The 24,361-nt window shown below is 54.8% G+C and overlaps 2 protein-coding genes across 2 annotated transcripts; both read left to right on the top strand.

The window, feature by feature from the left end:
- The first annotated feature begins 12,022 nt into the window (after nt 1-12,022).
- Nucleotides 12,023-15,230, top strand: LOC123935943 (testis-specific Y-encoded protein 3-like). Its single transcript, XM_045996792.1, has 8 exons — nt 12,023-12,367; nt 12,820-13,212; nt 13,631-13,708; nt 13,847-13,958; nt 14,062-14,207; nt 14,302-14,386; nt 14,671-14,740; nt 15,080-15,230. The coding sequence occupies exons 1-8, from the start codon at nt 12,023-12,025 to the stop codon at nt 15,228-15,230; spliced, it is 1,380 nt and encodes a 459-aa protein (XP_045852748.1).
- A 3,675-nt stretch (nt 15,231-18,905) lies between these two features.
- On the top strand, nt 18,906-21,662 carry LOC123935942 (testis-specific Y-encoded protein 1-like). Its single transcript, XM_045996791.1, has 5 exons — nt 18,906-19,436; nt 20,789-20,866; nt 21,028-21,139; nt 21,341-21,486; nt 21,591-21,662. The coding sequence occupies exons 1-5, from the start codon at nt 18,906-18,908 to the stop codon at nt 21,660-21,662; spliced, it is 939 nt and encodes a 312-aa protein (XP_045852747.1).
- Nucleotides 21,663-24,361: the final 2,699 nt, after the last annotated feature.

Raw genomic sequence — 24,361 nt, 5'->3', positions numbered from 1 at the left:
ATCAGGGAAATAAACGATGCCATGAAACGTTCCAACGTCAGAATTATTGGAATCCCTGAAGGGGAAGAAAAAGAAAGAAGTCTAGAAGATATAGTGGAAGAAGTTGTCTATGAAAATTTTCCCAATCTCACGAATGGAAACAACGTTCATGTACTAGAGGCAGAAAGATTTCCTCCCAAGATTTTAGATTCTCGAAAGTCCTCACGGCACCTTATCGTTAAAATGGGGAATTATGTTTCAAGAGAGACCCTCTTAAAAGCAGCTAGGACAAAGAAGCTTCTTACATACAGAGGAAAGCCCATTAGAATAACGTCAGACCTTTCCACAGAGACCTGGAAAGCCAGGAAGGGCTGGCAAAATATATTCAGAGTACTAAATGAGAAGAACATGCAACCAAGAATACTCTATCCAGCAAGACTGACATTTAAAATGGAAGGAGAGATAAAGAGTTTCCAAGACCGGCAAGGCTTAAAAGACTATGCAACCACCAAACCAACACTGCAGGAAATATTAAGGGGGGTCCTATAAAAGAGAAAAAATCCCAAGAATATCATTGAACAGAAATATAGAAACAATCTATAGACAGAAAGACTTCAAAGGCAACACGATGTCAATAAAAACCTATCTCTCAATAATCACTCTCAATGTGAATGGCCTAAATGCACCCATAAAACGACACAGGGTTGCAGATTGGATAAAATGACAGGACCCATCCATATGTTGTCTACAAGAGACCCATTTTGAACCTAAGGATACACCCAGACTGAAAGTGAAGGGATGGAGAAGCATCTTTCATGCCAATGGCCCTCAAAAGAAGGCCGGAGTAGCGATTCTCATATCAGATAAATTAGATTTTAAACTAAAGACTGTAGTCAGAGATACAGAAGGACACTACATAATTCTTAAAGGGACTATCCGACAAGACGATGTAACAATTGTGAATATCTATGCCCCCAATATGGGAGCACCCAATTACATAAGAAAACTATTAATCAAGATAAAGAGTCATATTGATATGAATACAATAATAGTAGGAGATCTTAATACGCCTCTCTCAGAAATAGACAGATCATCGAGGCAGAAAATTAATAAAGAAATAAGAGCATTGAATGAAACATTGGACCAGATGGACCTCATCGACGTATATAGAACATTCCACCCTAAAACAACAGAATACTCATTCTTCTCAAGTGCACATGGAACCTTCTCCAGAATAGACCACATACTGGGTCACAAAGCAGGACTCAACCGATACCAAAAGACTGACATTATTCCCTGCATATTCTCCGATCACAATGCTTTGAAACTGGAGCTCAATCACAAGGAAAAGTTCAGAAGGAACTCAAACACCTGGAAGCTAAAGACCACCTTGCTTAAGAATGCTTGGATCAACCAGGAGATCAAAGACGAACTTAAACAATTCATGGAAACCAATGAGAATGAAGACACCTCGGTCCAAAACCTATGGGATACAGCAAAGGCGGTTCTAAGGGGGAAATACATAGCCATCCAAGCCTCCCTCAAAAACATTGAAAAATCCAGAATACACCAGCTGTCTCTACACCTTAAAGAACTGGAGAATCAACAACAAATCAAACCAACTCCACATGCAAGAAGGGAAATAATCAAGATTAGAGCAGAGATCAATGAGGTAGAAACGAGAGATACAGTAGAACGTATCAATGAAACTAGAAGCTGGTTTTTTGAAAGAATCAATAAGATCGATAAACCATTGGCCACACTAATCCAAAAGAAAAGAGAGAAAGCCCAAATTAATAAAATTATGAATGAAAAGGGAGAGATCACAACTAACACCAAGGAAATAGAAACAATCATCAGAAATTATTACCAACAGTTATATGCCAATAAGCTAAGCAACCTAGATGAAATGGATGCATTCCTGGAAAGCTACAAACTCCCAAAATTGAACCAGGAAGAAATTGGCAACCTGAATAGACCGATATCTAGCAATGAGATTGAAGCAGTGATCAAAAACCTCCCAAAAAACAAGAGCCCAGGACCTGACGGATTCCCTGGGGAATTCTACCAAACTTTCAAAGAAGAAATAACACCAATTCTCCTGAAGCTGTTCCAAAAAATTGAAGCAGAAGGAAAACTTCCAGACTCTTTTTATGAAGCCAGCATTACCCTGATCCCCAAACCAGGCAACGACCCTACCAAAAAAGAGAATTTCAGACCAATATCACTGATGAATATGGATGCAAAGATTCTCAACAAGATCCTAGCAAACAGGATCCAGCAGCACATTAAAAAGATTATCCACCATGACCAGGTGGGATTCATCCCTGGGTTGCAAGGTTGGTTCAACATTCGCAAATCAATCAGCGTGATAGAACACATCAAAAAGAGAAGAGAGAAGAACCACATGGTCCTCTCAATTGATGCAGAAAAAGCATTTGACAAAATCCAGCATCCGTTCCTGATGAAAACGCTTCAAAGTATAGGGATAGAGGGAACATTCCTGAACTTCATAAAATCTATCTATGAAAGACCCACAGCAAATATCATCCTCAATGGGAAAAAGGTGACAGCCTTCCCGTTGAGATCAGGAACACGACAAGGATGCCCACTCTCACCACTCTTGTTCAACATAGTATTAGAAGTTCTAGCAACAGCAATCAGACAACAAAGAGAAATAAAAGGTATCCAAATTGGCAAGGAAGAAGTCAAACTCTCTCTCTTCGCAGATGACATGATTCTTTATATGGAAAACCCCAAAGACTCCACCCCCAAACTACTAGAACTCATACAGCAATTCAGTAACGTGGCAGGATAGAAAGTCAATGTACAGAAATCAGTGGCTTTTTTATACACCAACAATGAAAATACAGAAAGGGAAATTAGAGAATCGATTCCATTTACTATAGCACCAAGAACCATAAGATACCTGGGCATAAACCTAACCAAAGAAGTAAAGGACCTGTACTCGAGGAACTACAGAACACTCATGAAAGAAATTGAAGAAGACACAAAAAGATGGAAGACCGTTCCATGCTCTTGGATTGGAAGAATAAACATTGTTAAAATGTCTATACTGCCTAGAGCAATCTATACTTTTAATGCCATTCCGATCAAAATTCCACCGATATTTTTCAAAGAGCTGGAGCAAATAATCCTAAAATTTGTATGGAGCCAGAAGAGACCCCGAATTGCTAAGGAAATGTTGAAAAACAAAAACAAAACTGGCGGCATCACATTACCCGATTTCAAGCTTTACTACAAAGCTGTGATCACCAAGACAGCGTGGTACTGGCATAAAAACAGACACATAGACCAGTGGAACAGAGTGGAGAGCCCAGATATGGACCCTCAACTCTATGGTCAAATAATCTTCGACAAAACAGGAAAAAATATTCAATGGAAAAAAGACAGTCTCTTCAATAAATGGTGCTGGGAAAACTGGACAGTGATATGTAGAAGAATGAAACTTGACCATTCTCTTACACCGTATACAAAGATAAACTCGAAATGGATAAAAGACCTCAACGTGAGACAGGAATCTATCAGAATCCTAGAGGAGAACATAGGCAGTAACCTCTTCGATATCAGCCACAGCAACTTTTTTCAAGATATGTCTCCAAAGGCCAAGGAAACAAAAGCAAAAATGAACTTTTGGGACTTCCTCAAGATCAAAAGCTTCTGCACAGCAAAGGAAACAGTCAACAAAACAAAGAGGCAACCCACGGAATGGGAGAAGATATTTGCAAATGACAGTACAGACAAAAGGTTGATATCCAGGATCTATAAAGAACTTCTCAAACTCAACACACACAAAACAGATAATCATATCAAAAAATGGGCAGAAGATATGAACAGACACTTCTCCAACGAAGACATACAAATGGCTATCAGACACATGAATAAATGTTCATCATCACTAGCCATCAGGGAGATTCAAATTAAAACAACATTGAGATACCACCTAACACCAGTTAGAATGGCCAAAATTAGCAAGACAGGAAACAACGTGTGTTGGAGAGGATGCGGAGAAAGAGGAACCCTCTTACACTGTTGGTGGGAATGCAAGTTAGTGCAGCCACTTTGGAGAACAGTGTGGAGATTCCTGAAGAAATTAAAAATAGAGCTTCCCTATGACACTGCAATTGCACTGCTGGGTATTTACCCCAAAGATACAGATGTAGTGAAAAGAAGGGCCATTTGTACCCCAATGTTTATTGCAGCAATGGCTACGGTCGCCAAACTGTGGAAAGAACCAAGATGCCCTTCAACGGATGAATGGATAAGGAAGATGTGGTCCATATACACAATGGAGTATTATGCCTCCATCAGAAAGGACGAATACCCAACTTTTGTAGCAACATGGACGGGACTGGAAGAAATTATGCTGAGCGAAATAAGTCAAGCAGAGAGAGTCAAGTATCATATGGTCTCACTTATTTGTGGAGCATAACAAATAACATGGAGGACATGGGGAGATGGAGAGGAGAGGGAGTTGAGGGAAACTGGAAGGGGAGATGAACCATGAGAGACTATGGACTCTGAAAAACAACTAGAGGGTTATGAAGGGGCGGCGGGGGAGTGGGGGTGTTGGGAGGTTGAGGGACCAGGTGGTGGGTAATGAGGAGGGCACGTACTGCATGGAGCACTGGGTGTGATGCCAAAACAATGAACACTGTTATGCTGTAAATAAACAAATAAAAATAAAAAAAAAAAAAAGAAGAACATAAAAAAAAAAAAGTATCTATGAAAAATACAGGTTTTAGGGACATGTCAGGAGGTTAATATATTGTTTTCCCCTGATATTGGGGTTTTACAATTACATGGGGGGATGCTGTGGTGGTTGTCCTCTCATTCTTTTGGCTTGTCTTCTGGAGGAGGAGCCTGCTGTGTTCTTTTTCAGTCAGTCTTGCTTGGGTTGAGCCATCCCGCCCCCTTTCAAGGGGCTGGGCTCTGTGGAAAATGATTTTTCAGGCTTTAGTTCTCTGGAGGTTTTTGTTCTTTGGTGGCTTTTTTTGACTTTTTCGAGGTTTAGTGGACAGCAAACTGCACCCAGACCTCCACCTCAGAGGGAAGCCTCAGTCTACTCCCCTCTGGGTGATCCAGAACACACAGACTCCCCTCTGCAAACTCCACTGAACAGTGCAACCTCCCTCAGGGGGTGCTCACCCACCCCCATTACTGTCTCTGTGGTTGCCCAACATGCCTACTTGTCTCTTCACCCCCGTGCCACTAAAACCATGAGTGATATTGGTCCAGGGAGCCTGCATCTGTTGGCTGTCTTTGTCAGAACTGCTGTCTCGGGTACAGGCCCATTCAGGGAATGCTCAGAACTAATGGTCGCTAGGTTGTTGTTCTAGCTCTTTCATCTCCAGCCCTCAGAGAGTCCTTGACATAAAGCAGTTTGTTAACCACCCCCAGATGTCAGCCATGATCAGTGAGCAAGAAGAAGGCATATTTGGCTCCATGAGGGATTTGAAGGTCTTTGTTGGGAGACAGAGGCCAGCCTGGGGGATGGGAGAGGAGATGGTAAAGAGATTCCTCCTCGAAGTCAGGAGAGAAAAGGATCTGTTGTACAGAGATTTCAACACTCTCCCCCCACACTTGCTGCCCAGCAGGTGGAAGAACTCAGGTCTCCCCAATTGCCACAAGATCCTGCTCTTCTTTTGCAAGAACTCCTACTATGGCAATAGGGTTGGGGCTGCATTAGTAATCTTTGGTGAATCCAGAGATGTGTGTGTGTGTGTGTATTTCCACCTGTGCATGCCTCAATGTTGGACACCGTGAGTTTGGTGTCTGTGTGTGTACGTATTGTATGCATGTTTGTGCTTTTCATGAATACAGGTGCATGCATCACACAGCCACACACGCATAACTCTGTCAGGAAATGTGTGTATGTGTGTGGTCTCTCTGTGTGTATGAAGTCATGTGTGTGTATGTGAATGTGACTGGAAAATTGTGAATGCCTCTGTGTGGAAGACCCTGTGTTTGTTGTGTGTCTTGTGTTTTATAAGCCACATGTATGTGTATGTTGCTCCAGTGCCTTGTGTGCTTGCAGTCGTGCTGGAGAGCTTTGGTGTGTGTTGTGGGTCTGTGTTTACATGTGCGCTTCTGTGTACTATTGCAGGACTCAGAATGCATGCCTGTAGCCGGATGTCTCAGGTGTGTAGTGAGTGCTTGTGGGTTTGGTGAGCATGTTTCTGTGTGTGTGGGTGGGTGGATGTGTTTGAGCAGTTAAGTGTATATTCTGTGCGAGAGAGATATGTGTTTTTATTACATGTTTTTGTATCCTCAGGGGTGTGTGTGAATGAATCTGTGTGGGGGATGGCTGTGCATGCCTGTGTCAAAGACTGTGGGTGTTTTGGAATGTGCGTGTTCTCAGGCCCACACATGTATTTGTGTGTGTGTGTGCGTGCGCTTGTGCACGCGCTGGTCAACTGTGTGTGGCTGTGCCAGAGATATTGTGTGCATTGTATGCTTGTTTGTGCTTGCAAGAACAGCCGTGTGCTTGTGAGAACATGGCTGCATACCTGATGGCGATGCATGCATGAGTGTGTGTAGTATGTTTGGTGTGTTTGCATGAACACGTACGTGTGTGTGTGAGTGCATGTCTGTGTGTATGTGAATGGTTACGTTTGCAATCCTGAATGATGCAGAGAGTGTATTTTCTATATGTTTCTGTATCTTGAGGGGTGTGTGTGGGTGTGTGTGTGCACGCGTGCACACGGGCCGGGGCTAGTTGTGTATGTCTGCCTGCAAGAGGTCATGGATGTTTTGGGGGGGTGTGTTCTCAAATGTAGGTGTGTATGCCTTTTCATGCAGTGGGAAATATGTATGCCTGTGACGGAGACCTTGTGTGAGAGCTTTCTGTGTGTTTGTGTTTGCAAGCACAGCTGTGTGTCTGGCGAGGGCTGGTGTGCATGCCTGAGATTGGTATCAGTGAGTGTCTGAGTAGGGTGTTCGGTGGGTTTGCATTATCACATATGTGTATCTGTGTGTATATGTGTGAGTGGTGCCTGTCGGTGTGGGAATACATGTGTACTTGTGTGTTTGTGTGTGTGTGCCCATCTCCATGAGTGTGTCTCAAAGATCATGTGTATCAGTGGGTATCATGTGTGTGTATTCGAATGACCAAATGTGTGCATGTTCCATGTCTCTGTCTGTTTACAAGAATGTGTAAGTATGAGTGTGTTTGTTCCCATGCATGCCTGTGTGAGACGACAGTGTGTGTATGTATGAGTGTGTGTGTTGTGTGTCCAAGCATTTGGATCGGCTCACATGTGTATGAGGGTGTTGGTAGGCCCTGGTGAGCCAAGAGGGACTACGGTATTTCCAGTTCTGCTGACTATGGAGAAAGGGGTCAGTGGCAGAGTACAGCCATTTACCTCCTGACATACAGACCTCATGTGCATTCCATGGTTACTCAGGGTCCTGTGTCCCCTCTCGCTGCAAAACGCACATGGGCCAAGGCAAGGGTGGAGGGGTGGGAGCTGGCCGGCTTGTGTCAAGCGCACCATCCATCTCTGTGGCTTGCACGGATGGTCCCCGGTGTGGGAAAACCTAGGGGTCTCAGTCTGTGTTACAGAGAGGCTAAAACCTTGTACCCGCATCTGTGCTGATTAGCCAAAGGCACCAAAGAATAAGAAAGAATCCACGAGCAGCACATTTCTTCAGAGGAAAGAGCCCTGCGAGGATCTCTCCTCCCGGTAGAAAGGCCATCCTGGAATCTGTTCTTCTCCTGTTTGGGGCGGTCTTCTCCACCTCCTGTGTACCAGAAGGAGAAGATAGAAAGGAGAGGAGCTGGACCCAAAGGCACGTGTTTCCTGCTCACTGAGGGACACCAAGCTTGTTGCTCCCTGAGCCAACAGGGGTTTCCAAGCAACACTTCCCCCAGTCCTGAGCACACCTCCCCTGCCCTGGCCCACCCTGATCTCATGCCTCTTTGACATTCCACACTGCCAGCACTCAGCTTGGCTTGGAACCTTGCGACATGTGCACAACATCTCTCTGTTGCCCATAAATGGATCCTGGCTGAGTCTTCCAGTGGCCCCTGTGGTGCTATGCTGACACTCAGGCTGTTTGGAGTCCTGACCTCACTTCCCTGGGGAACCGTGTTCCCTCCTGGCTGCCAAAACAGCTATGTGTAGGTTTGGCCTTAAGCTCAGGAACCCTGCCAGCATCATGGTTCAGGCCTGAACATCAGTAGGTCCACCCACTGTTGGTCAGCATTGGGCATCTCAAGTCCGATACAGCCCCTCAGGGAGAATGCTAGGGTGGTGGAGAGCAATGGGCCAAAGGAGGACTGTTTGGGCCATTGTCATGTGTTCTCATCTCCTTGATGCCTAAGCTAGAGGGCAGCCTCACAGCTCCCCCAAGCCCGGTCCCTAGAATTCATCGTGTTGACAAGATTGAGGTGATGTCCCAGGGATACTGAGGGTTGCAGTGGGTCTGCCAGCTGGGATCCAGACCCGGAGGTCCCTAGAATGTGCTGTGCTCATGCCAACCACTTTCCCTGGAGCCCTCTGCAGCTCACTCTTCAGGGCTTTCAGAAAGGACCTGCTGAGCTGTAAAGGGGAGAGGAAAGGCTGGATGGTGCTGCTACTACCTCCTATGTGTCTCCCATGAACAGGTGTCCTGCTGCCTTGACTGGGGGATGTTCTTCCTGCCCTGGAAGGAGGTGTTTAGGATTGGACACATGCCTCAGGTAGCATGGCTTAAGCCGTTCATTGCGTCATAAGGACATTGGGTTTCCTCCAAGTAACTTATGGTGCAAACCAGGGGATGTGGCTCGTGAGCATCTCCCTGGAGGACCCAGCATCTGAAGAGCAGGGGGCCACTGTCAACCCTGTTGGGACACTACAACTAGGGTCCAATGTTGTTGTTGCAGTTGTGGTTCCAAGTGAATGGCACTAACCTGGTCACCCCTGGAGAATCAGTGACCCTGGGACCTAGAGTAGCTCATATATTGTGGAGATGTGGTCTCCCCCTGGATCCATGGGGGTTGATGGGCTTTCTGGATTACAGGCTTGTTGAGGTCAGGTATGGCCAGTGTCTGAGTGCCATCCTCACCAGTGAGGACAGTGCCCGGTTTCACATTCCCCATCTTCATTTCCCTTTCTGGGGGTGAGTTTGTGTCTATTTCTGGCCTTCTGAACACCATCCTCTCTAACCCTTAAAGCCCACATCCATATGTCACTGTCTGCCTGTGTCTCTGTGGTCTCTCCTAGGAGATGCTATATCAGACTCTCTTGTTTCTTCGCCACCATCCTGGAGCAGATAATCAAGACCCTATAGTTTGACCCTTACATGGAGCATGCAGACAGCATTTCCCCAAGGTCCTGGGCCGCAGGGTCCCCATCCCCAAGCATGGCAAAAGACACAGGGCAGGTTCAGGCAAACACATACGTGGCACAGGAGGGTAGAGCACCTTCTGAAGAAGACCGCCAGCTTCAGGGCCTAATGGCCAGAGCTTCCAGGAGACAGATGTTTGCTACAGGACTGGAGGGCCCAGAGCATTGGACTTCCATGCCTGGGGCCTCACAAGAGAGGGATGGACCACCCATAATGTGTGTGTGCTGAGTCGAGGCAACGGGGACAAGAGACAAGGGAGGTGCACTTGAGACTCAGGCCTCCCACGATGTCTCCATTCCAGGCTGCACACCTCTTGTCCTGTGTCCCCTCTCATGTTCTTTCCCTAGCAAAGGCAATGACAGATGTCTGTCATTGCATGAATGCCTCCCTGGATGGGGAGTGGATATGGAGATCATCCACATGATGGCTGAACAGACGGAAACCACAGTCCAAGGCAGTGGGGGTGCATATGAAATCCACTCTGCTGGAAACACGTCAAGACCGGTCGGGGACGGAATAGGTCTGCCCAAGTGTTCACTTCCATACGCAGGTGTGTGTACGGGGAAGGCCATGCCTGTGTACCGCTTCCTGTGGTGTTACATCCAGCTGCATATATGTGCTCCTGTGGGTACCCACAGAAACGTTCATCTGCCATATGGGTGTGTAAGCACACGGTTGTACTGAATACTTCTAGCACCTTAGAATGTAGCTGGCATGAACTCTGCACATTTGGAACTGAGAAGTGAGGGATGTCAATCTCCCTGCCCCCACGATAGCATTCATCCAGCCACCCTAGGAGTGGAGCCATGGCATAGTGCCATGCATTCACCGCTGATACAGTAGACAGAGCCAAAGGCCTATGCAAGGGCACAGAAAATGCTGTGGCCTCAAAAATTGGTATGGACCTGCCGGGAACACCTAGAGGATGAAGAACCCCCAGAACAAATATGACACGTACATCTGTGTCCTGGGCACAGCATGTGTGACCCTTTTATGACTGAGACATGGTATGAGATACCCGTCCATTCCTGTGTTGTTGGGAGAGACTGGCTTGCACTGGCCAACTGCCCCAAGACTACTTTGTCGGCCCGAAGCCACACTTTGCGGATTCTTTCTCCACGTGCGGGGGCCAGCACTGGGGATGTGATGGCCCAGCCTGAAGTTCTGCTCACAGTCTGACCTGGTGGCCTGCAGGGGGGAGGCTAGGGAGGATGTGTTTTCCTCTGCAGGCCAGACGAGCCAGGAACCGCTTCTTATGGCATTCACGGTGTTGGTAGTACACAACACAAGATGCTCTGTCTCTAGAAATGAAGGTATGTGCATACGTGTTCAAGTCACCTGAGTGCCAGTCTCAGCTTCTTGCCATCCAGCCTTCCAAAGGGTGCACACTGTACTCACCTGGCGGCAGAAAGCATGCCCCACCGCCCTCTACACAGGGTTCACCCAGGCATTGATTCACGGGAGGGACATCTAGATTCACTTTGCTGTATGCCCTTGGGTGCATGAAAGGCATGCCTCCCTCTGTCCTCCATGTCAAACACACTGCGTGTGTGTGTGTTAATGTGGGTCTGAGTCGGGGTGGGGGGGAATGCAGCTTGGGACCCTTTCACTAGTCATGAGACCAGTGGCTAGTCACAGAGAGGAAGAGGGCTTCTATTTCATGGGAAAGGAGGTGCCCGGACAGGCTTCTGCATCTTGGTTCCCGAAGCCTGTATCTTCCAGAGACCCTGTGGCCAGAGAGTGAGCAGAGATACAGTGCCCTGAAGACAAACACCGAGACAGGGGAAGAGGGAGAGCAGAGCGTGGGGAAAGGACAGGCGGATAGACGGATTGAGCACTTTCGGTCCCTCTTCACCTGAGCAGCCAAGGACGTGGCCTGGGGGAAACTGTGGCCGAACCCCAGCCCCCTAAGCCCATGCCCCAAACAGGCAGACAGCTTCCGACCTCTGTCTCCTCCAAGGGCACTATTCTGCAATGCCTGGGCTGACATTTCCACGCACACTCGACCAGGCTTCCCGCCTTGCTTACGTTGTCCTCAGCCTTTGAGGATTGCGTTGGGGAAGGGCAAGGGACAGTTTCACATTGACAGGCTACAAACACCGGGTGGAGAGCGTGCCAGAGGAGGCCACGGGATGGGGGGGAAGGGGTTGTGGGCACTGGGGTCCGGGGCTCCTTAGGTAGAACCGCAGGCCACCCTGGAGGAGGCGCAGTGGCTGCCTCCCTGGCCGGCTCCTGCAGGGGGTGAGGGGCGGGGCCTGTGGCGGGCACGCTCACAGCTTTGCCGCTGGTTGGACCTGGGGTCCTGCCATTGTCCTGGGCGTGGATCAGGCCTCCTTGGCGCCAAGGCCGCATGCCTGCCACCTCCACCTCTGCCCCGTGGCCTCCTGGCCCCAAGGCCTTGTGCGCATGCGTCCCAGACTTCCAGAAGGTGGCTTCTGGGAGGAGACGGCTGACGTCCACGCTTCGCTGGGCCGCAGAGCTCCGCTGCCTGGCCGCCTGCGGGAGCCGCGTGCTCACCCTTCCTGCTCCGTTCCTCAGCAGCTGCCCCCGCTGGGGTCACATGGGACGCGGGACTGTCCCCAAATCCTGACCAACTCAGTCGAGGGAGGGGTCCATGAGGACGCGGCTGTCCGCAGACATATACCCCACCCCCAGAAGAGAGGCGAAGGTGCCGCTGGGCCTAGGCGTGGGGATGGCGGCAGAGCCTGGGCAGGAAGAGGAAGGCCGTTGGGAGAGAGAGGATGCCACCCTAGTGGTGGAGCTTGTGCTAGTGGTGGATGACCTAATGTTGGTGTGGCAACTGGTGGTGGTCGAGGTGGCGGAGGGCCCCGGGGAGTCTGAAGAGGAGGAGGACGATGATGACGGGGCTAGGGAGGTTGAGAGTGAGGCTGAGGAAGAGGGGGAGGCTGAGGAGGGAGAGGAGACTGAGGAGGAGGTCGACGGCATCGAAGAGGAGGGCGAGGAAACAGAGGAGGAGGACGAAGAGCCAGAGGAGTCTGAGGAGTCTGAGGAGGAGGCTGACGAGTCCGAGGAGGAGGCTGAGGGGTCCAAGGAGGAGGCTGAGGAGAAGGGACAGGAGGATGGGGAGGAAGAGGAGGCTGAGGAGACAGATGGGTGCGAGGAAGCTGAGGAAGAAGGGGAGTTGGGAATGAGGAGGAGGAACCTGTGGAGGAGACTGAGGATGTGAAGCCCACAGAGGAGGAGGCTGAGGAGAAGGGGACAGAGGAGGGAGGGGAGCCACAGGAGGAGGAAGAGGAGGCAGAGGAGAAGGCTAGAGAAGCTGAGGAGGTGACGGAGGAGGAAGACGAGCTTGGGATGGAGAAAGAGGTGGCAGAAGAGGAGGAGAAGCAGGAGTGGGAGGAGGCTGAGGAGGAAGCCGAAGAAGCTGAGCAGCCCAAGGCTGACAGGGCCGAGGAGAGGGAGGTTGAGGATGTTGAGAAGGAGGAGGTGGAGCCTGAGGGGGAAGAGAAGACTGAGGAAGAGGAGCAGGTGGAGGAGGTGGAGAAGCCTGAAAAGGCTGAGGAAGAGAAGGGGCAGGAGGAGGATGAGGAGGCTGATGAGGATGAGGTCGCAGAGGTACCTGTGCAGGAGGAGGAGGACGAAGACGGGAGGGAAGAGGCCTGGGAGCAGCGCCAGAATGAGGGAGAAGCGCAGGAGCTGCAGGAGAAGCAGGGAGGGGAAGAACAGCCAGGGGCACGGCCAGGACCACCCCCGCCCCCACTCCAGGCTCTTGAGGCCCTGCAGTCAGAGCTGGAGCCCATGAACAAGGACGCCAGTAGGGCCTACTCCGGGCTCAAGCTCAGGTTCTGTCAGAGGCGACGGCATCACCTGGACCCCCGAAGCGCCCTCATCCGGGGCATCCCTGGCTTCTGGGCCAAGGCCGTATCCTTCGTATACCTTTGTGGAGGGACCCCCAATGTGGCCCGGCTAGAGCAGAAGACTCCTGTGGCTGGGGGCCCACGTTGTGGTGGCCTGGCTCATGCCTCGGGGATCACGAGAGTGGGGTGGGGTCCCTCGTGGGGCCTGCAGGTTGCCCTCAATGTGCCGGGGAGGGGGTCATGGTGCAGGAGGGATGTTCACCTACGATTCCCAGCTTTCTGTGTTAGTGCCCAGCAGGGAATTACCTAACTGCCTAATGCAACAGGCCGTGCGCGGGCCCAGGGGGCCTTGACACAATCTGTGAGGTGGAGTGGGTCCCAGTGGGAGGAGAGGGGATGCAGGGCCCACCTGCCACCCAGGCTGGCCCTGTTGTTCTAGCTCTCTCATCTCCAGCCCTTGCAGAGTCCTTGACGCAAAGCAGTTTGTGAACCACCCGCAGATGTCAGCCATGATCAGTGGGCAAGATAAAGGCATACTTGGCTCCATGACGGATCTGAAGGTCTGGCCTGGGAGACGGAGGCCGGCCTGCGGGAGGGGAGAGGAGCGGGTAACGGAAGTGACCCCTCCCCAGGGCCAGGAGGGGAAGGGTCTGCCGGACAGAGATTTCAACCCTCTCCCCCACTTTGCCGCCCGGCAGGTGGAGGACCTCGAGTCTCCCCGTGATCGCCGCAAGATCCTGCTCTTCTTTCGCAAGAACTCCTACTTCCGCAATGAAGTCGTTGAGAAGGAGTATGTCCTCAGGGCTGCTGGTAAGGGGCCTCTGCGTGGATGGGCGGCAGCAGGTGGAGGCGGCACGGTTGATTGAACCTGATGCCTCATCCAGCGCCTTCTCACAGACCCATCTTCCTGCAGGGTACGAGCCGTCTCACTCCACTCCCATCCAGTGGCACCGGAATTATGAACGGGAGGCTTATAGGCGCAGACACCACAACAGCAGCCTTAACTTCTTCAACTGGTTCTCGGACCACAGCTTTGCGGGGTCTAGCAGGATAGCTGAGGTGGGTCCCTGTGACGAACTGCGCACATGAACCCGGCTGTGTTCCCCAGCGGACTGGGATGGGCATCTGAGCCCTGCCCCGTTTCCCCTGCCAGATCCTCATGGACGACCTGTGGCCCAATCCCCTGCAGTACTACGTGAGGAAGAAGGCCCCAGCAGAGGGAACTGAGAGGAGGGCAGGTGAGACTCCCAGTACGTGGGTGCGGAAAATGCTCCGTAGGGCTCCGTGGGAGCTGGGCTTCACAAATGAAGAAACGGAGGCTTCGAGGAACACTCAAGAGGTGGTGACCCCGTGTCCAAACGGCATCACCATGAGTCAGGGAGTGCGGTGTCAAACCAGTTCAGCCTGGGAAGCTTGAGGCGGGCGGATCAGGTAACACCAATGAGCAGAGCTGGAGAAGCAGTTGGCTCAGCAGCTGCCTTACGGGAAGTGCCATTCCCCAGCCATGAACTCCTGCCCTCAGGTCTCCTAGCCACCGCCTCAGCTTTGAGCCCACCTAAGTGCCTCTTGCCACCCTTGGCAGAGATGTCTGGGTACCGTGATATAAAGGCTCATGCATCACCCCGTTACTTTTCTGTGTTCATCGGTACAGTTTTCCCAATCATCTCCATGGGCAGCCTCCTGTGCCCACTGCAATCACCCAGAGAACAAGGGCCAGCATGCACAGATATATTTGCTACGTGGGTGGAGGAAATGTAGGGTGGTCACCATCAAGGGCTGGGGAGAGGGGCAGGGGAGAATGACCTCTGTTCCCCGACAGGGCCTTGAAACCTTCAAGCAAACCTGTGAATGGCCCATAGAGTATACTCACCAGCCTCCTCATGTGTGCCTGTGTGCATGTGTGTCTGTGTCTGTGTATCCGTCTCTCCCAGGGAACTTCAGCATGTTGAGATGAATATGCAAAAGCCTTGCACTTGTTCTGGAAAGATCCAGAACCTTCAGATGGAGCTGAATGATCAGCCTTGTCCCTCGAACAGGGAACACCTCAAGTCTGGTGCTGGGGAGAAACCCAAGGCCGATTGAGGCCCCCTGTAAAAATATTGAAATGTAGAAATATGATGTCAACCATGTTTATGTGTGTTACTGTGTGTATGCTCGCACACGGTCTTCTTCATGGAAAGGGGCAGGTGAGGTGCCTGAGCTCATGGGATTCCCGTCGGTTCTTACTACTCTGCCTGGGCGTCCTTATTCCGTGGAAGGGATGGGCCCGTATGCTGGCCCAGAGGTCTAGGTAACACAAGCTCTGGGACGGCATCCCAGCGTGGCAGAGGTCCTTCCCCCTGGGGATGGTGGAGGTGGGCAGGGAGAGGAGAGGCACGAAAGGCCAGCTAACAGGGCTCATGTCTTCCCTGGGGAAATGACAGAGGTCAAGGAAAGGGAAGGACGTGCCAGGGTCAAACAGTGTCAAGTTTTGGTGGATGGAGATGACTGTCTTCCAGAGATGCTCCCTTGGTGGATGTCCTCAGACACAGCCCGGGTGGGATTGTAGTTTCATTACTCTGTTGAACCCCAGTGCCAGGGCTCTCCTTTCTTCTAAACAAGGGGCCCGGTCCTTGCTGACACAGTCATCCTCTCAGCCCCAGAAACAGTGGGAGCAAGTGGGGGCCAGGCCCCGTGGAGGGACTGTTGGAGAGGGGAAAGTGGGAGGAAGGAAGGTAGGTAACATGACACGGTCATTCTGGCCCAGGTGGCTGGGCAGAAGTAAAATTGCAGGGAAAGGTGCGCGCGCCCACGCACACACATACACACACACACACACACACACACACACACACACACACACCCAGACACCATCGGTTTGAAACCGCCCTAAGCCAGAGAGTATTTAGCCACTCACATACACTGACACATACACTCAGGAGCAAAGCCAATCAACACCCGTACCCAACACACAGTGATTCAGTCACTCTCATGTCCTGACATGCACACAGTCACCCTCCCAGGCACACAGCCTTCACACACTCACATGTCCAGAGACACGCTCACATACTGACAACCCCCTGCTGGCCCATGATCCCCAGTTCCCGGCTTCCCTAGAACCTTGGTTTGGGGTCCCCCAGATGGCCAACAAGGGAGAGGGCAGAGTATTGCTGAATGCAAGACCCAGGACACCCACCCATGTGCTGCCTGTCCCATCCTGACCCTGAGGCTGATATGCCTCCTTCTCCATGGTCTGAAGGCAAGCGCCCAAGGCCCTCTATCCGGTTAGACCCCAAAGGGGAAATGCCACCAAAAGGCACACCTAGTCCTCACCAACACCCCATGGAGCATGCTCCCCTGCTTAAGGGCCTAGTGTGCTCAGGCTGCTTCAACCACGTAGGGCACCGTCCTTCTTCTGAGGGCTTTGCCTCACTCCTCCCACTTTCAAATTCTTTGTGACTTTGTGACTAAAAGGCCAGTGTCTTGCACGTAGCATAGACGTGGCCAGCTTTTCAAAACCTGCCCGTTCTGCGGTCATCCACATCTTATGCCATTGCTATGAAGCCCCATGTCTGACCAGCCCCATTACTGACACAGGGCAGTCCAGCAGTCCTTGGTGTCTGTGTACTCCCTGGCTCTTTCCACCCTCTCTTTCTCCGTGACTTCCTCATTGGCGGTCTCCTATTTTCGGGAAATGTGACAGCTGCCCTCGTTGACACCACTGGATTAAGCTCTGCTCAGCCGACTTTTTGTTGTGTGGGTGGTCCTTCCACCCACATGTGGGTGGTCCTTCCTCATAGGCAATGTGTCCTTTGGGTCTATATGCCTTGCAAAATTTGAATTCAGCTGGGGGCAGACCAGTCCTTCCCTCCCTGCCTGGGCCCTTCCTGGCCACTCCCTGCCTGTCTCTCCCTCCCCATCCCTGCACACTCCTCTCCCTCCTGCCCCATCCCTCTCTTCCCTTCTGTCCCTCCCTCCTATTCTCCCTCTCTCTCCCAGCTCTTCTTCTCCTTCTGGGCTTCTCTCCCTCTCTTCCCAGTCTCCCTCTCATCCCACTCTCCCTGTCACCACCCCGGCCTTCTCCAACTCCAAGGCTGTGTTCCTTTTCCTGCAATAATACCAGAGGAGCCTCCTCTAGTGGCTTGGGCAAGGTTGCAAGTGCTGTGTCACTTTGGAGTGTACCAGTAATTCCCAAGCCTGAGCTGGCTCAAGGACTGTCTCAGACATTTTTTCTTCTCCCTGTAGACAGCCATGCATATTTCTCCCTGCAGCGGTGTTTGTTTGCGTTGAGAAGCAGATTTTGAAAGAGTGACACTTGTTGAGACCAAACACCCTGCACTTAACCCCAAGGGAGTTCCCCCTGCTTCTTTCAGGTCAAAATCCCCCAGGACACACCGACCCATTCCTTTTAAATGAGGCCCTCCCATGATGCAACCGCATCGCTGGGGGCCTTGCCATCACCCACGAGGCCTTCCTGACACCTCAGGGGGCATGCATCCTGTCCCTCCACAGTACCCCCTCCCCCGCCCACCCCAGAGCGGACCTCTATGCCGTGTGGTCTTGACTCCAAGGAGATGGGGAGTACCAGAGAAAAGGCACATATGCTCTTAGTGCTCACTTGGGCATCCCCAACCCACTGGTACTGCACTCAGTGACCCACACATACTAAGGGAGAACTTGGAGCAGAGCTAGAAGAAAGACACAAGAGCTCTTGCATGAAAGTCAGGTGATGAAGGAGAAAGCAAAGAGGAAAAGAGACGCAGAAAAAAAGGGAAAGGGTTTGGACAGAAGAAACCACAGTGGGAGCAAGTTTAACTACTAGCTGGCCAGAGGAATTCACAGAGATTCTCTTTGGACTAAATGTCTGGCCTATTAGCATGCACCGAGTGCCAATCCCGGAGCTCACTGAGGCCGGTTTAGCAGCGCTGTAGGCACCCTGGTGGACAGGCACATTGGCTCTTTGCTAATTACTTTAAGGGAAAGTATTTTGCGTGTAGTTTCCTTCTTTTCAGGAAACCGGGGCGGAGGGTGGTGGGATAGGAAGGCCGATGGTCCCTGCGCCCAGCCCCTTGGGGGCGCCCCGGCTTCCCCCCCACCCCCCCACCCCCCCACCCCCGGCAGGTCAAGGGGAAATCCAGGTGACAGCGACGCGGCCGCCCTTGGAGCACCAGCCGCTGACCCCAGGGCTTTCCCCCACTTGCGCTAAGAGGTGCGCGGGAGGCTTTCGGGCGGCGCGCAGGCACTGGATTCAGCCGCTGGGTTTCAATTCCTGGTGCCAGCCGAGGGGTCCCAGGCGGACGGGTGAGAAAGGGACCGTGGGTCTGTGATGCCAGGGCACTCGCGGGAAAGGCCTGAGCGGTGTCTCTGAAGAAAACGTTTGGGGTCGCGAGGCGCGCAGGCCACAGTGGAGGACGGCCACTGGCGGGCTCCCTGGCTGGCTCTTGCGCGCGCAAGGGAAAGGCTGGTGGTGGCCACGCCCCCTGGCCTATCACTGGTTGGACCCGGAGCTCCCAGCGTTCTGCGCGGGGCTCAGAGTCTCCATCCAGCCCAGGCCGCAGGCGTGGCCGCCCAGGCCCCCCCACGCCCGCCCCTGCGCCGGCGCCGGCGGCCCCCGCCCCCCACCGCCACGCCGGGCGCTTTGCGCACGCGGGCTTCAGGCCGGCGCACTCTGATAGGCGGCTGCTGCCCACCGCCCTTCCCGGGCGCGGGAGCTGCACCTGCCGGCCCCGCCTCCATTGCCTTCCCTCCGCAGCTGCCTGGGCTCAGGGCCGCGGCCACATGGAGAGTGAGTCGAGGTCCGCGGAAGGCGGGGCTGCCCCAGAATCCGGGAGCACCTTGGTCCCAGACGGGGGCGGTGAGGAGGCGGCGGCCCTCAGGGAGACCGGCTCCTGCGGGCACGCGGGGGCGCTTCTGGCCCCAGAGGCTGCGGGGGTGGTGGCAGAGGCTGTGCGGGAAGCTGAGGCCCAGCAGGGCACAGAGGAGGCCGGCGCGGGGGAGGAGTTGGTGCTGCTGGTGGAGGACGTCATGGCGGTGGTGGAGGTGGTGGCGGTGGAAGACGAGGAGGTGGCGCCAGCACCGCCGGTCGAGGAGCCCAAGGAGCTGCCGCAGGCGGAGCCGGTGCCGCGGGCCGACACAGCCGGCGCCCCACTGGCCGCGCTGGAGGTGGTTCAGGAAGCGCTCCGCTCCGTGGACGCCCAAGCCACCAGGGCCTACATGCGGCTGAAGCGCAGGGTGCATCAGAAGCGGAGCTGTCACCTGGCGCGAAGAAGGGCCATCATCCAGGCCATCCCTGGCTTCTGGGCACACGCCGTATCCTTCCTCCTGCTGGCTGGGTTTTGGCAGCTGTGGAGGAGAGTGGGAGCAGGGCGGCAGGGAGCAGGGCCACAGCCAGGGGCAGGAGAGCTGCGGGGATGGGCCCGGCTCCGGCAACCATGGGCCCCACCCACGTCCAGCCGTAGGGACACCCCCAGCAGTGGGCCCACCCCCCAGCAGTGGCCCCAGCCTTGTACTGCGCAGCATAGCGGGCCAGGGTCCAGCAGCGGGTGGTCCCCGGCCAGGTGGGTGGGGGCGGGGGTGGGGGGGGGTGTGGGCGTTGTGGGGGAAAGGCAAGGGCTGAGACCTGTGCTGTCCTCCCTGAGCAGAAGCCGCGGGCCAGTGCTTTGGGGCCGCAGCACCCCAACACGCCTCTGCGGTCCCGGAACCCGTGTCAACTCTCTCGATTCCTAGCGAAGCCCAGTCACACTTGTCTCAGAGCAGATGTCGGAAGGAAAGGGTTTGGGGGGTACCTGGGGCAGATGGAGAGGCTGCCCACTTCATTCCCTGTCCTTCGAAACCCGTATTGTTCCCGTTCCCGAGTTGACGGCAGACCCAGGGTTGTGTGCGCTTGCACCCACTGAGAGTCAGTCAGCAGGCTGCCAGGCTTCAGCGGACCCCAGGACCCGGGACACGGTGCAGCGGGTGCTACGCACTCGGCCTCCCCAGGCCCTCCTGGGCAGGCCGAGGCCCCCGGCCCAGCTGCTCACAGACACGGTTCCTCCCTTCCTGCCTCAGCCTCTCCATGTCCCCCACCCTGTCTCTCTGTCTCTCTGCTCCCTGCCCACCCTCTGTGTCTCTTCGTCGGGACTTGGGTGTCCCTCTCTCCCCTCCTTCCCGCCGGGTCCTCCGACCCTCTCTCGCTGACGCTGCCGGGCTCTTGCTTGGGACCCTGGGTGTGCAGCCATGCTGCAAGTGAGCGGAAGAGCCCCCTTGTGGCACAGGAGGTCCCGCAAGGGCCCCGGGCTTCAGGTGAGCAGCCAAGCCAACAGGGCCGTGAGAGGGGGACCGAGCACATCCAGACAGCCAAGGAGGTGACTGACTGCCTCCTGGCACAGCCGACCACGGGCACGGGCCAGAGGGACGTAGGAAGGGAGAGCAGGCAGGCTCTTGGTCTTGCCCTGCGGGGCCCCGTCAGCCTCAGCCCTGTTGATCCTCGAAGGCCGGCGACGCCCCAGCGCAGAGCACGGGTGATGACGGGGCACGCGCTGAGGAGGTTGGGAGGGAGGCAGTGCCTGCTGTTTCCGCACACGCCGCATCGGGTCCCTGGCTCTGCGTCGGGAAGGGCCGGGTCGCCCCTGCTTCTCTTTCCGGACCACTGGACCTGGAGGCTCCTTGACCCAAGGCAGATCCTGAATCACCCCCAGATATCAGCCGTGAAAGGTGACCAGGACCCAGACATGCTCAGCTACTTGACCGATTTAGAGGTTCGCCCCGGAGACTGAGGCCGGCGGCCGTGCCTTGGGAGTGGGGTGTGAGCCCGAGGGGGTGCGGCCGAGTTGCTCGGAGCCGCGGTCAGTCAGTCACTCAGGCCAGCCAGGGGACACGTCCCCCTCCCCCTCCCCCTCCTCTGTCTCTGCCGGGGCAGGTGGAGGAACTGGGTCGTCCCAAGTACCGCTGCAGGTTGATGTTTTACTTTGGGAGCAACCCCTACTTCCGGAACGATGTGATCGTTAAGGAGTATCACCTTAGCATTGCCGGTAGGAGTGGGCTTGAGCTTCGGGGGAGCTGGCGGAGGGCCGCCGGGCACGCGGGCCCGGGAGCGGGAAGGGAGGAGGACGGGGGACTCGCGGCGGGCGAGGGGTTTGGCACCGGAGCGGGAGAGCTTGTAGGTTGAGAGGCGAGAGCGGGCGTGGGTCCTAGGCCATGGAGAGCCTCCCTTAAGTTTCCTCGCCCTGCAGGATATAGGGCCACTCGGTGCACTCCAGTCCAGTGGTTCTGGGATTATGAACGTGGAGCTGCCAGCCGCAGGCGAGACACCAGCAGCCTGAACTTCTTCAACTGGTTGTGTGACCCCCGCTGCCCGGGGTCCGACAGGATCGCCGAGGTGAGGCCCCTGCAGCCTGGGTCAGCAACGGTGATGCTGGAGTCCCGGCTGCTGGGGAACGGGCCGGGGGCCCCGTGCTCAACTGGCCTTTTGTCCCCTACCAGGTCATCGTCGAGGACCTGTGGCCCAATCCCTTGCAGTACTACCCGAGGCAGGAAGGCAGCCTGTGGGGATGAGCGGAGCGGAGCGGAGGGCCTGTCGGTGAGGAGCCCGGAGGGCTGGGTCCTGAACTGTGTGTGGAGGGTGCCGGGGACAGTCAGTTGAGTGGCGGAGAAACTGGAGGCTCGGAGGAGCCTGGGCCCACGGAGCAGGTGGCAGGGTGGGAAGTGAGCCCGCGGGAACTCAGAGCACCCACACGGGGCGGAGGATGTGTCTAGTCCGGCAGCTTCACGCCCCCTAGGCCGTCCGCCGGGAAATCCCTGGTCCATCGGGCGAAGCAGGGCTTCTCCACCCCACTTTCCTGAACTGTCTCCCACGGCTGGCGGCCCCTCGCTCGGTCCTGCTGCCACGCATTCCGTTGGGGATGGCCTGCCTGTTTTTGGGAGTCGGGCTCCTTGTCCCATCCCACTCTTGGGCCACGGTTCCCTGACTGCCCTCCACGCTCCTGAGCACCGCCTGTCCTCCCACAGCCATACGGACGTCCTCGGAAAAGGTCCTAGGCCGTCTGCAGGAAGGTCGTGGCGCCCTCGCGGAGGAGGAACAGGCGTCTCCCAAGGACAAGGCCTGCTCTCAACGTCACCTTGGCAATCAGTGGCATCATCCATTTTCACAAAGGGCTAAGACTTTTGTGTGGTTTCTCCTGTTTCTCCGTGTGTGTTAGTGTGAGAGAGATGCGTGTGTCTATGTGTCGGAGCATGGCAGATGGGTGGACGTGGACACCACAGAGCATCCCCGTTTGACCACCCAGAAGTATTTGATGAGGCCTCCCCCGTTGAGAGACATGGCGCCTACGGGGTGCTCTGCCTGCACGCGATAGAGACCGGGAAAAGGTTCAGCAGGGCAGCTCTAGAGAGCATCCTGCCCATAGCTGCAGGGACAGGGGGAAGGGCCATAAACAAGTTCCAGAGCACTTTGTGCCCATGTGTCGGTTGGTATCGGGGGCACAGGAGGTGGCCACGAGGAAATCAGCCTCTTGGGATCCTCCAGCCCCGATCCTGTTGGATCCCATGGGTGGGGGTGATGTAGAGCATGGGGGCAGGGCCCGGCAGGGCTTGGCGTGCGGAGAGAAACCCCCCCTCCCTAGGCGGGACCTGGCAGAGGATGGGAAGAGGCAGAGCTCTCTCGGTGAAGTCTTGTTCTTCAGAGCAGGGCACACAGGAGGGGCAAGGTCCTCCCAAGAGGGGCCCTCGTGGCCCCAACGCTCTAAGTGCCATCCTATTCCCATCGCTTGGAGAGCTTTCCCAAGTTGCTCTGCTCCTGGAAGTGTGCCCTGCATTGCTGAGATGCGACGTCATGCATGCTTCTGGTCACGTCACGTCCCGCGCCAAAACCAAGGGTCCCGGGAGGACCAAGCAGGAGGCGGTCACTCGCGATCCCTGGGGACCTCACCCCCCCCCCACCCCGGCAGGTACCACCACCCACCGCGGGGGACTTCCCACGGATGTGTGAGGGAACGCAGGGGCGCTCCATGCCATGGGCTGTGTGACATCGTGGGTGTGCTGTGTGTGAGGGAGCAGCGGTGGGCGGGTCCGCGTGCGTGTGTGTGTGTGTGTGTGTGTGTGTGCGTGTGCAAGCACGTGTGGCCGCCTGAGCATTCCTCGGAGCGGCGGGCCGTGTGTGTGTATGATCCCGCACTTGCGTGTGTGGACTTGTGCGTCCTCTTTGGCTCCCCTGTGTGCAGGACAGCATGTGTGCTTCGGTGCTGCGTGTGTGCGTTTCGTGTGCGCGTGTGTGGCAAGTGTGTATGCCTGCATTCCGGAGACAGTGTGTGCTTTTGTGTCTGTGTGTTTGCACACCCATGGGAGAGTGTGCGGCAAGGCCTCGTGTGGCTGCATGCACATCGGGGTCGTCTGTGTTCTCGTGTGCTGCGTGTGCATGTCGGCATGGGCACACTTGTGCCTCTGAGTGTGGCCACGTGTGCGTGCCTCGTGGGTGTGTAGGCTTCAGTGCACGCATGTGAGGGTTTGTGGGGAGCGTGCACGTGTGTGTGCTGGACGCCGTGTGTGTAGGTGTCTGTTTCTTGGGTGTGTGTTTACATGAGCAGGACTGTGTCTTGGTGTGGCCGGCTGTCATGCCCGGGAGCAGAGACCGTGTGTTTGTTGCGTATGCCTGTGCTTCGAAGCACCCAGGCGCGTGCGCACGTGCGCAGGCGTGCACGCAGAATTCCGCAGGCCAGCGTGAGGTGAGTCGTGGGTATGTTGTGTGCACGCATTTTCAGGCACCGCTGGGTGTGTGACCCTGCAGGGCTACACCTGTATGGCTGTGGGCCAGAGACCTTGCATGTGAGGGTGTAGTGTGCATATCCTTGTGTGCCCACAGATTGCTGTTGGGTGTGGTGGGCTTGCCGGCCCAGGGCTTACTGTGGTGTTCTGTGTGTATCTGTGCTGTAGGTGTCGCCACCCCTGCATGCCTCTGTGTTGGAGACTCTGTGTGTGTGTGCGTGTGCGTGCGTGTGTGTGTGTCTGTCTGTCTGTCTGTGTGTCTCCGGGGCCTTCTTTGTGCACCGTTGTGCTGGAGCGCTGCCGTGAGTGTTGTGGGTGCATGTTTCCATGTGCACTTCCGTGTCCAGTTGCGGGGCTGAGGGTGCATGACTCTGTGACAGAGCTAGGATGTGTGCAGGGGTGCCCGTGCAGGGCTTGTGTGCGTGTGTGTGTGAGTGTGTGCGTGCTCAGATGGGTCACGGTCCGTTGTGTATGCCTGTGGGCTCGAGGCCGTG

The sequence above is a fragment of the Meles meles genome, chromosome Y (assembly GCF_922984935.1).
Source record: "Meles meles chromosome Y, mMelMel3.1 paternal haplotype, whole genome shotgun sequence".
Lineage (NCBI taxonomy): Eukaryota > Metazoa > Chordata > Mammalia > Carnivora > Mustelidae > Meles > Meles meles.
The sequence above is the reverse complement of the archived record's forward strand: the minus strand, read 5'-3'. Positions and strand labels throughout refer to the sequence as shown.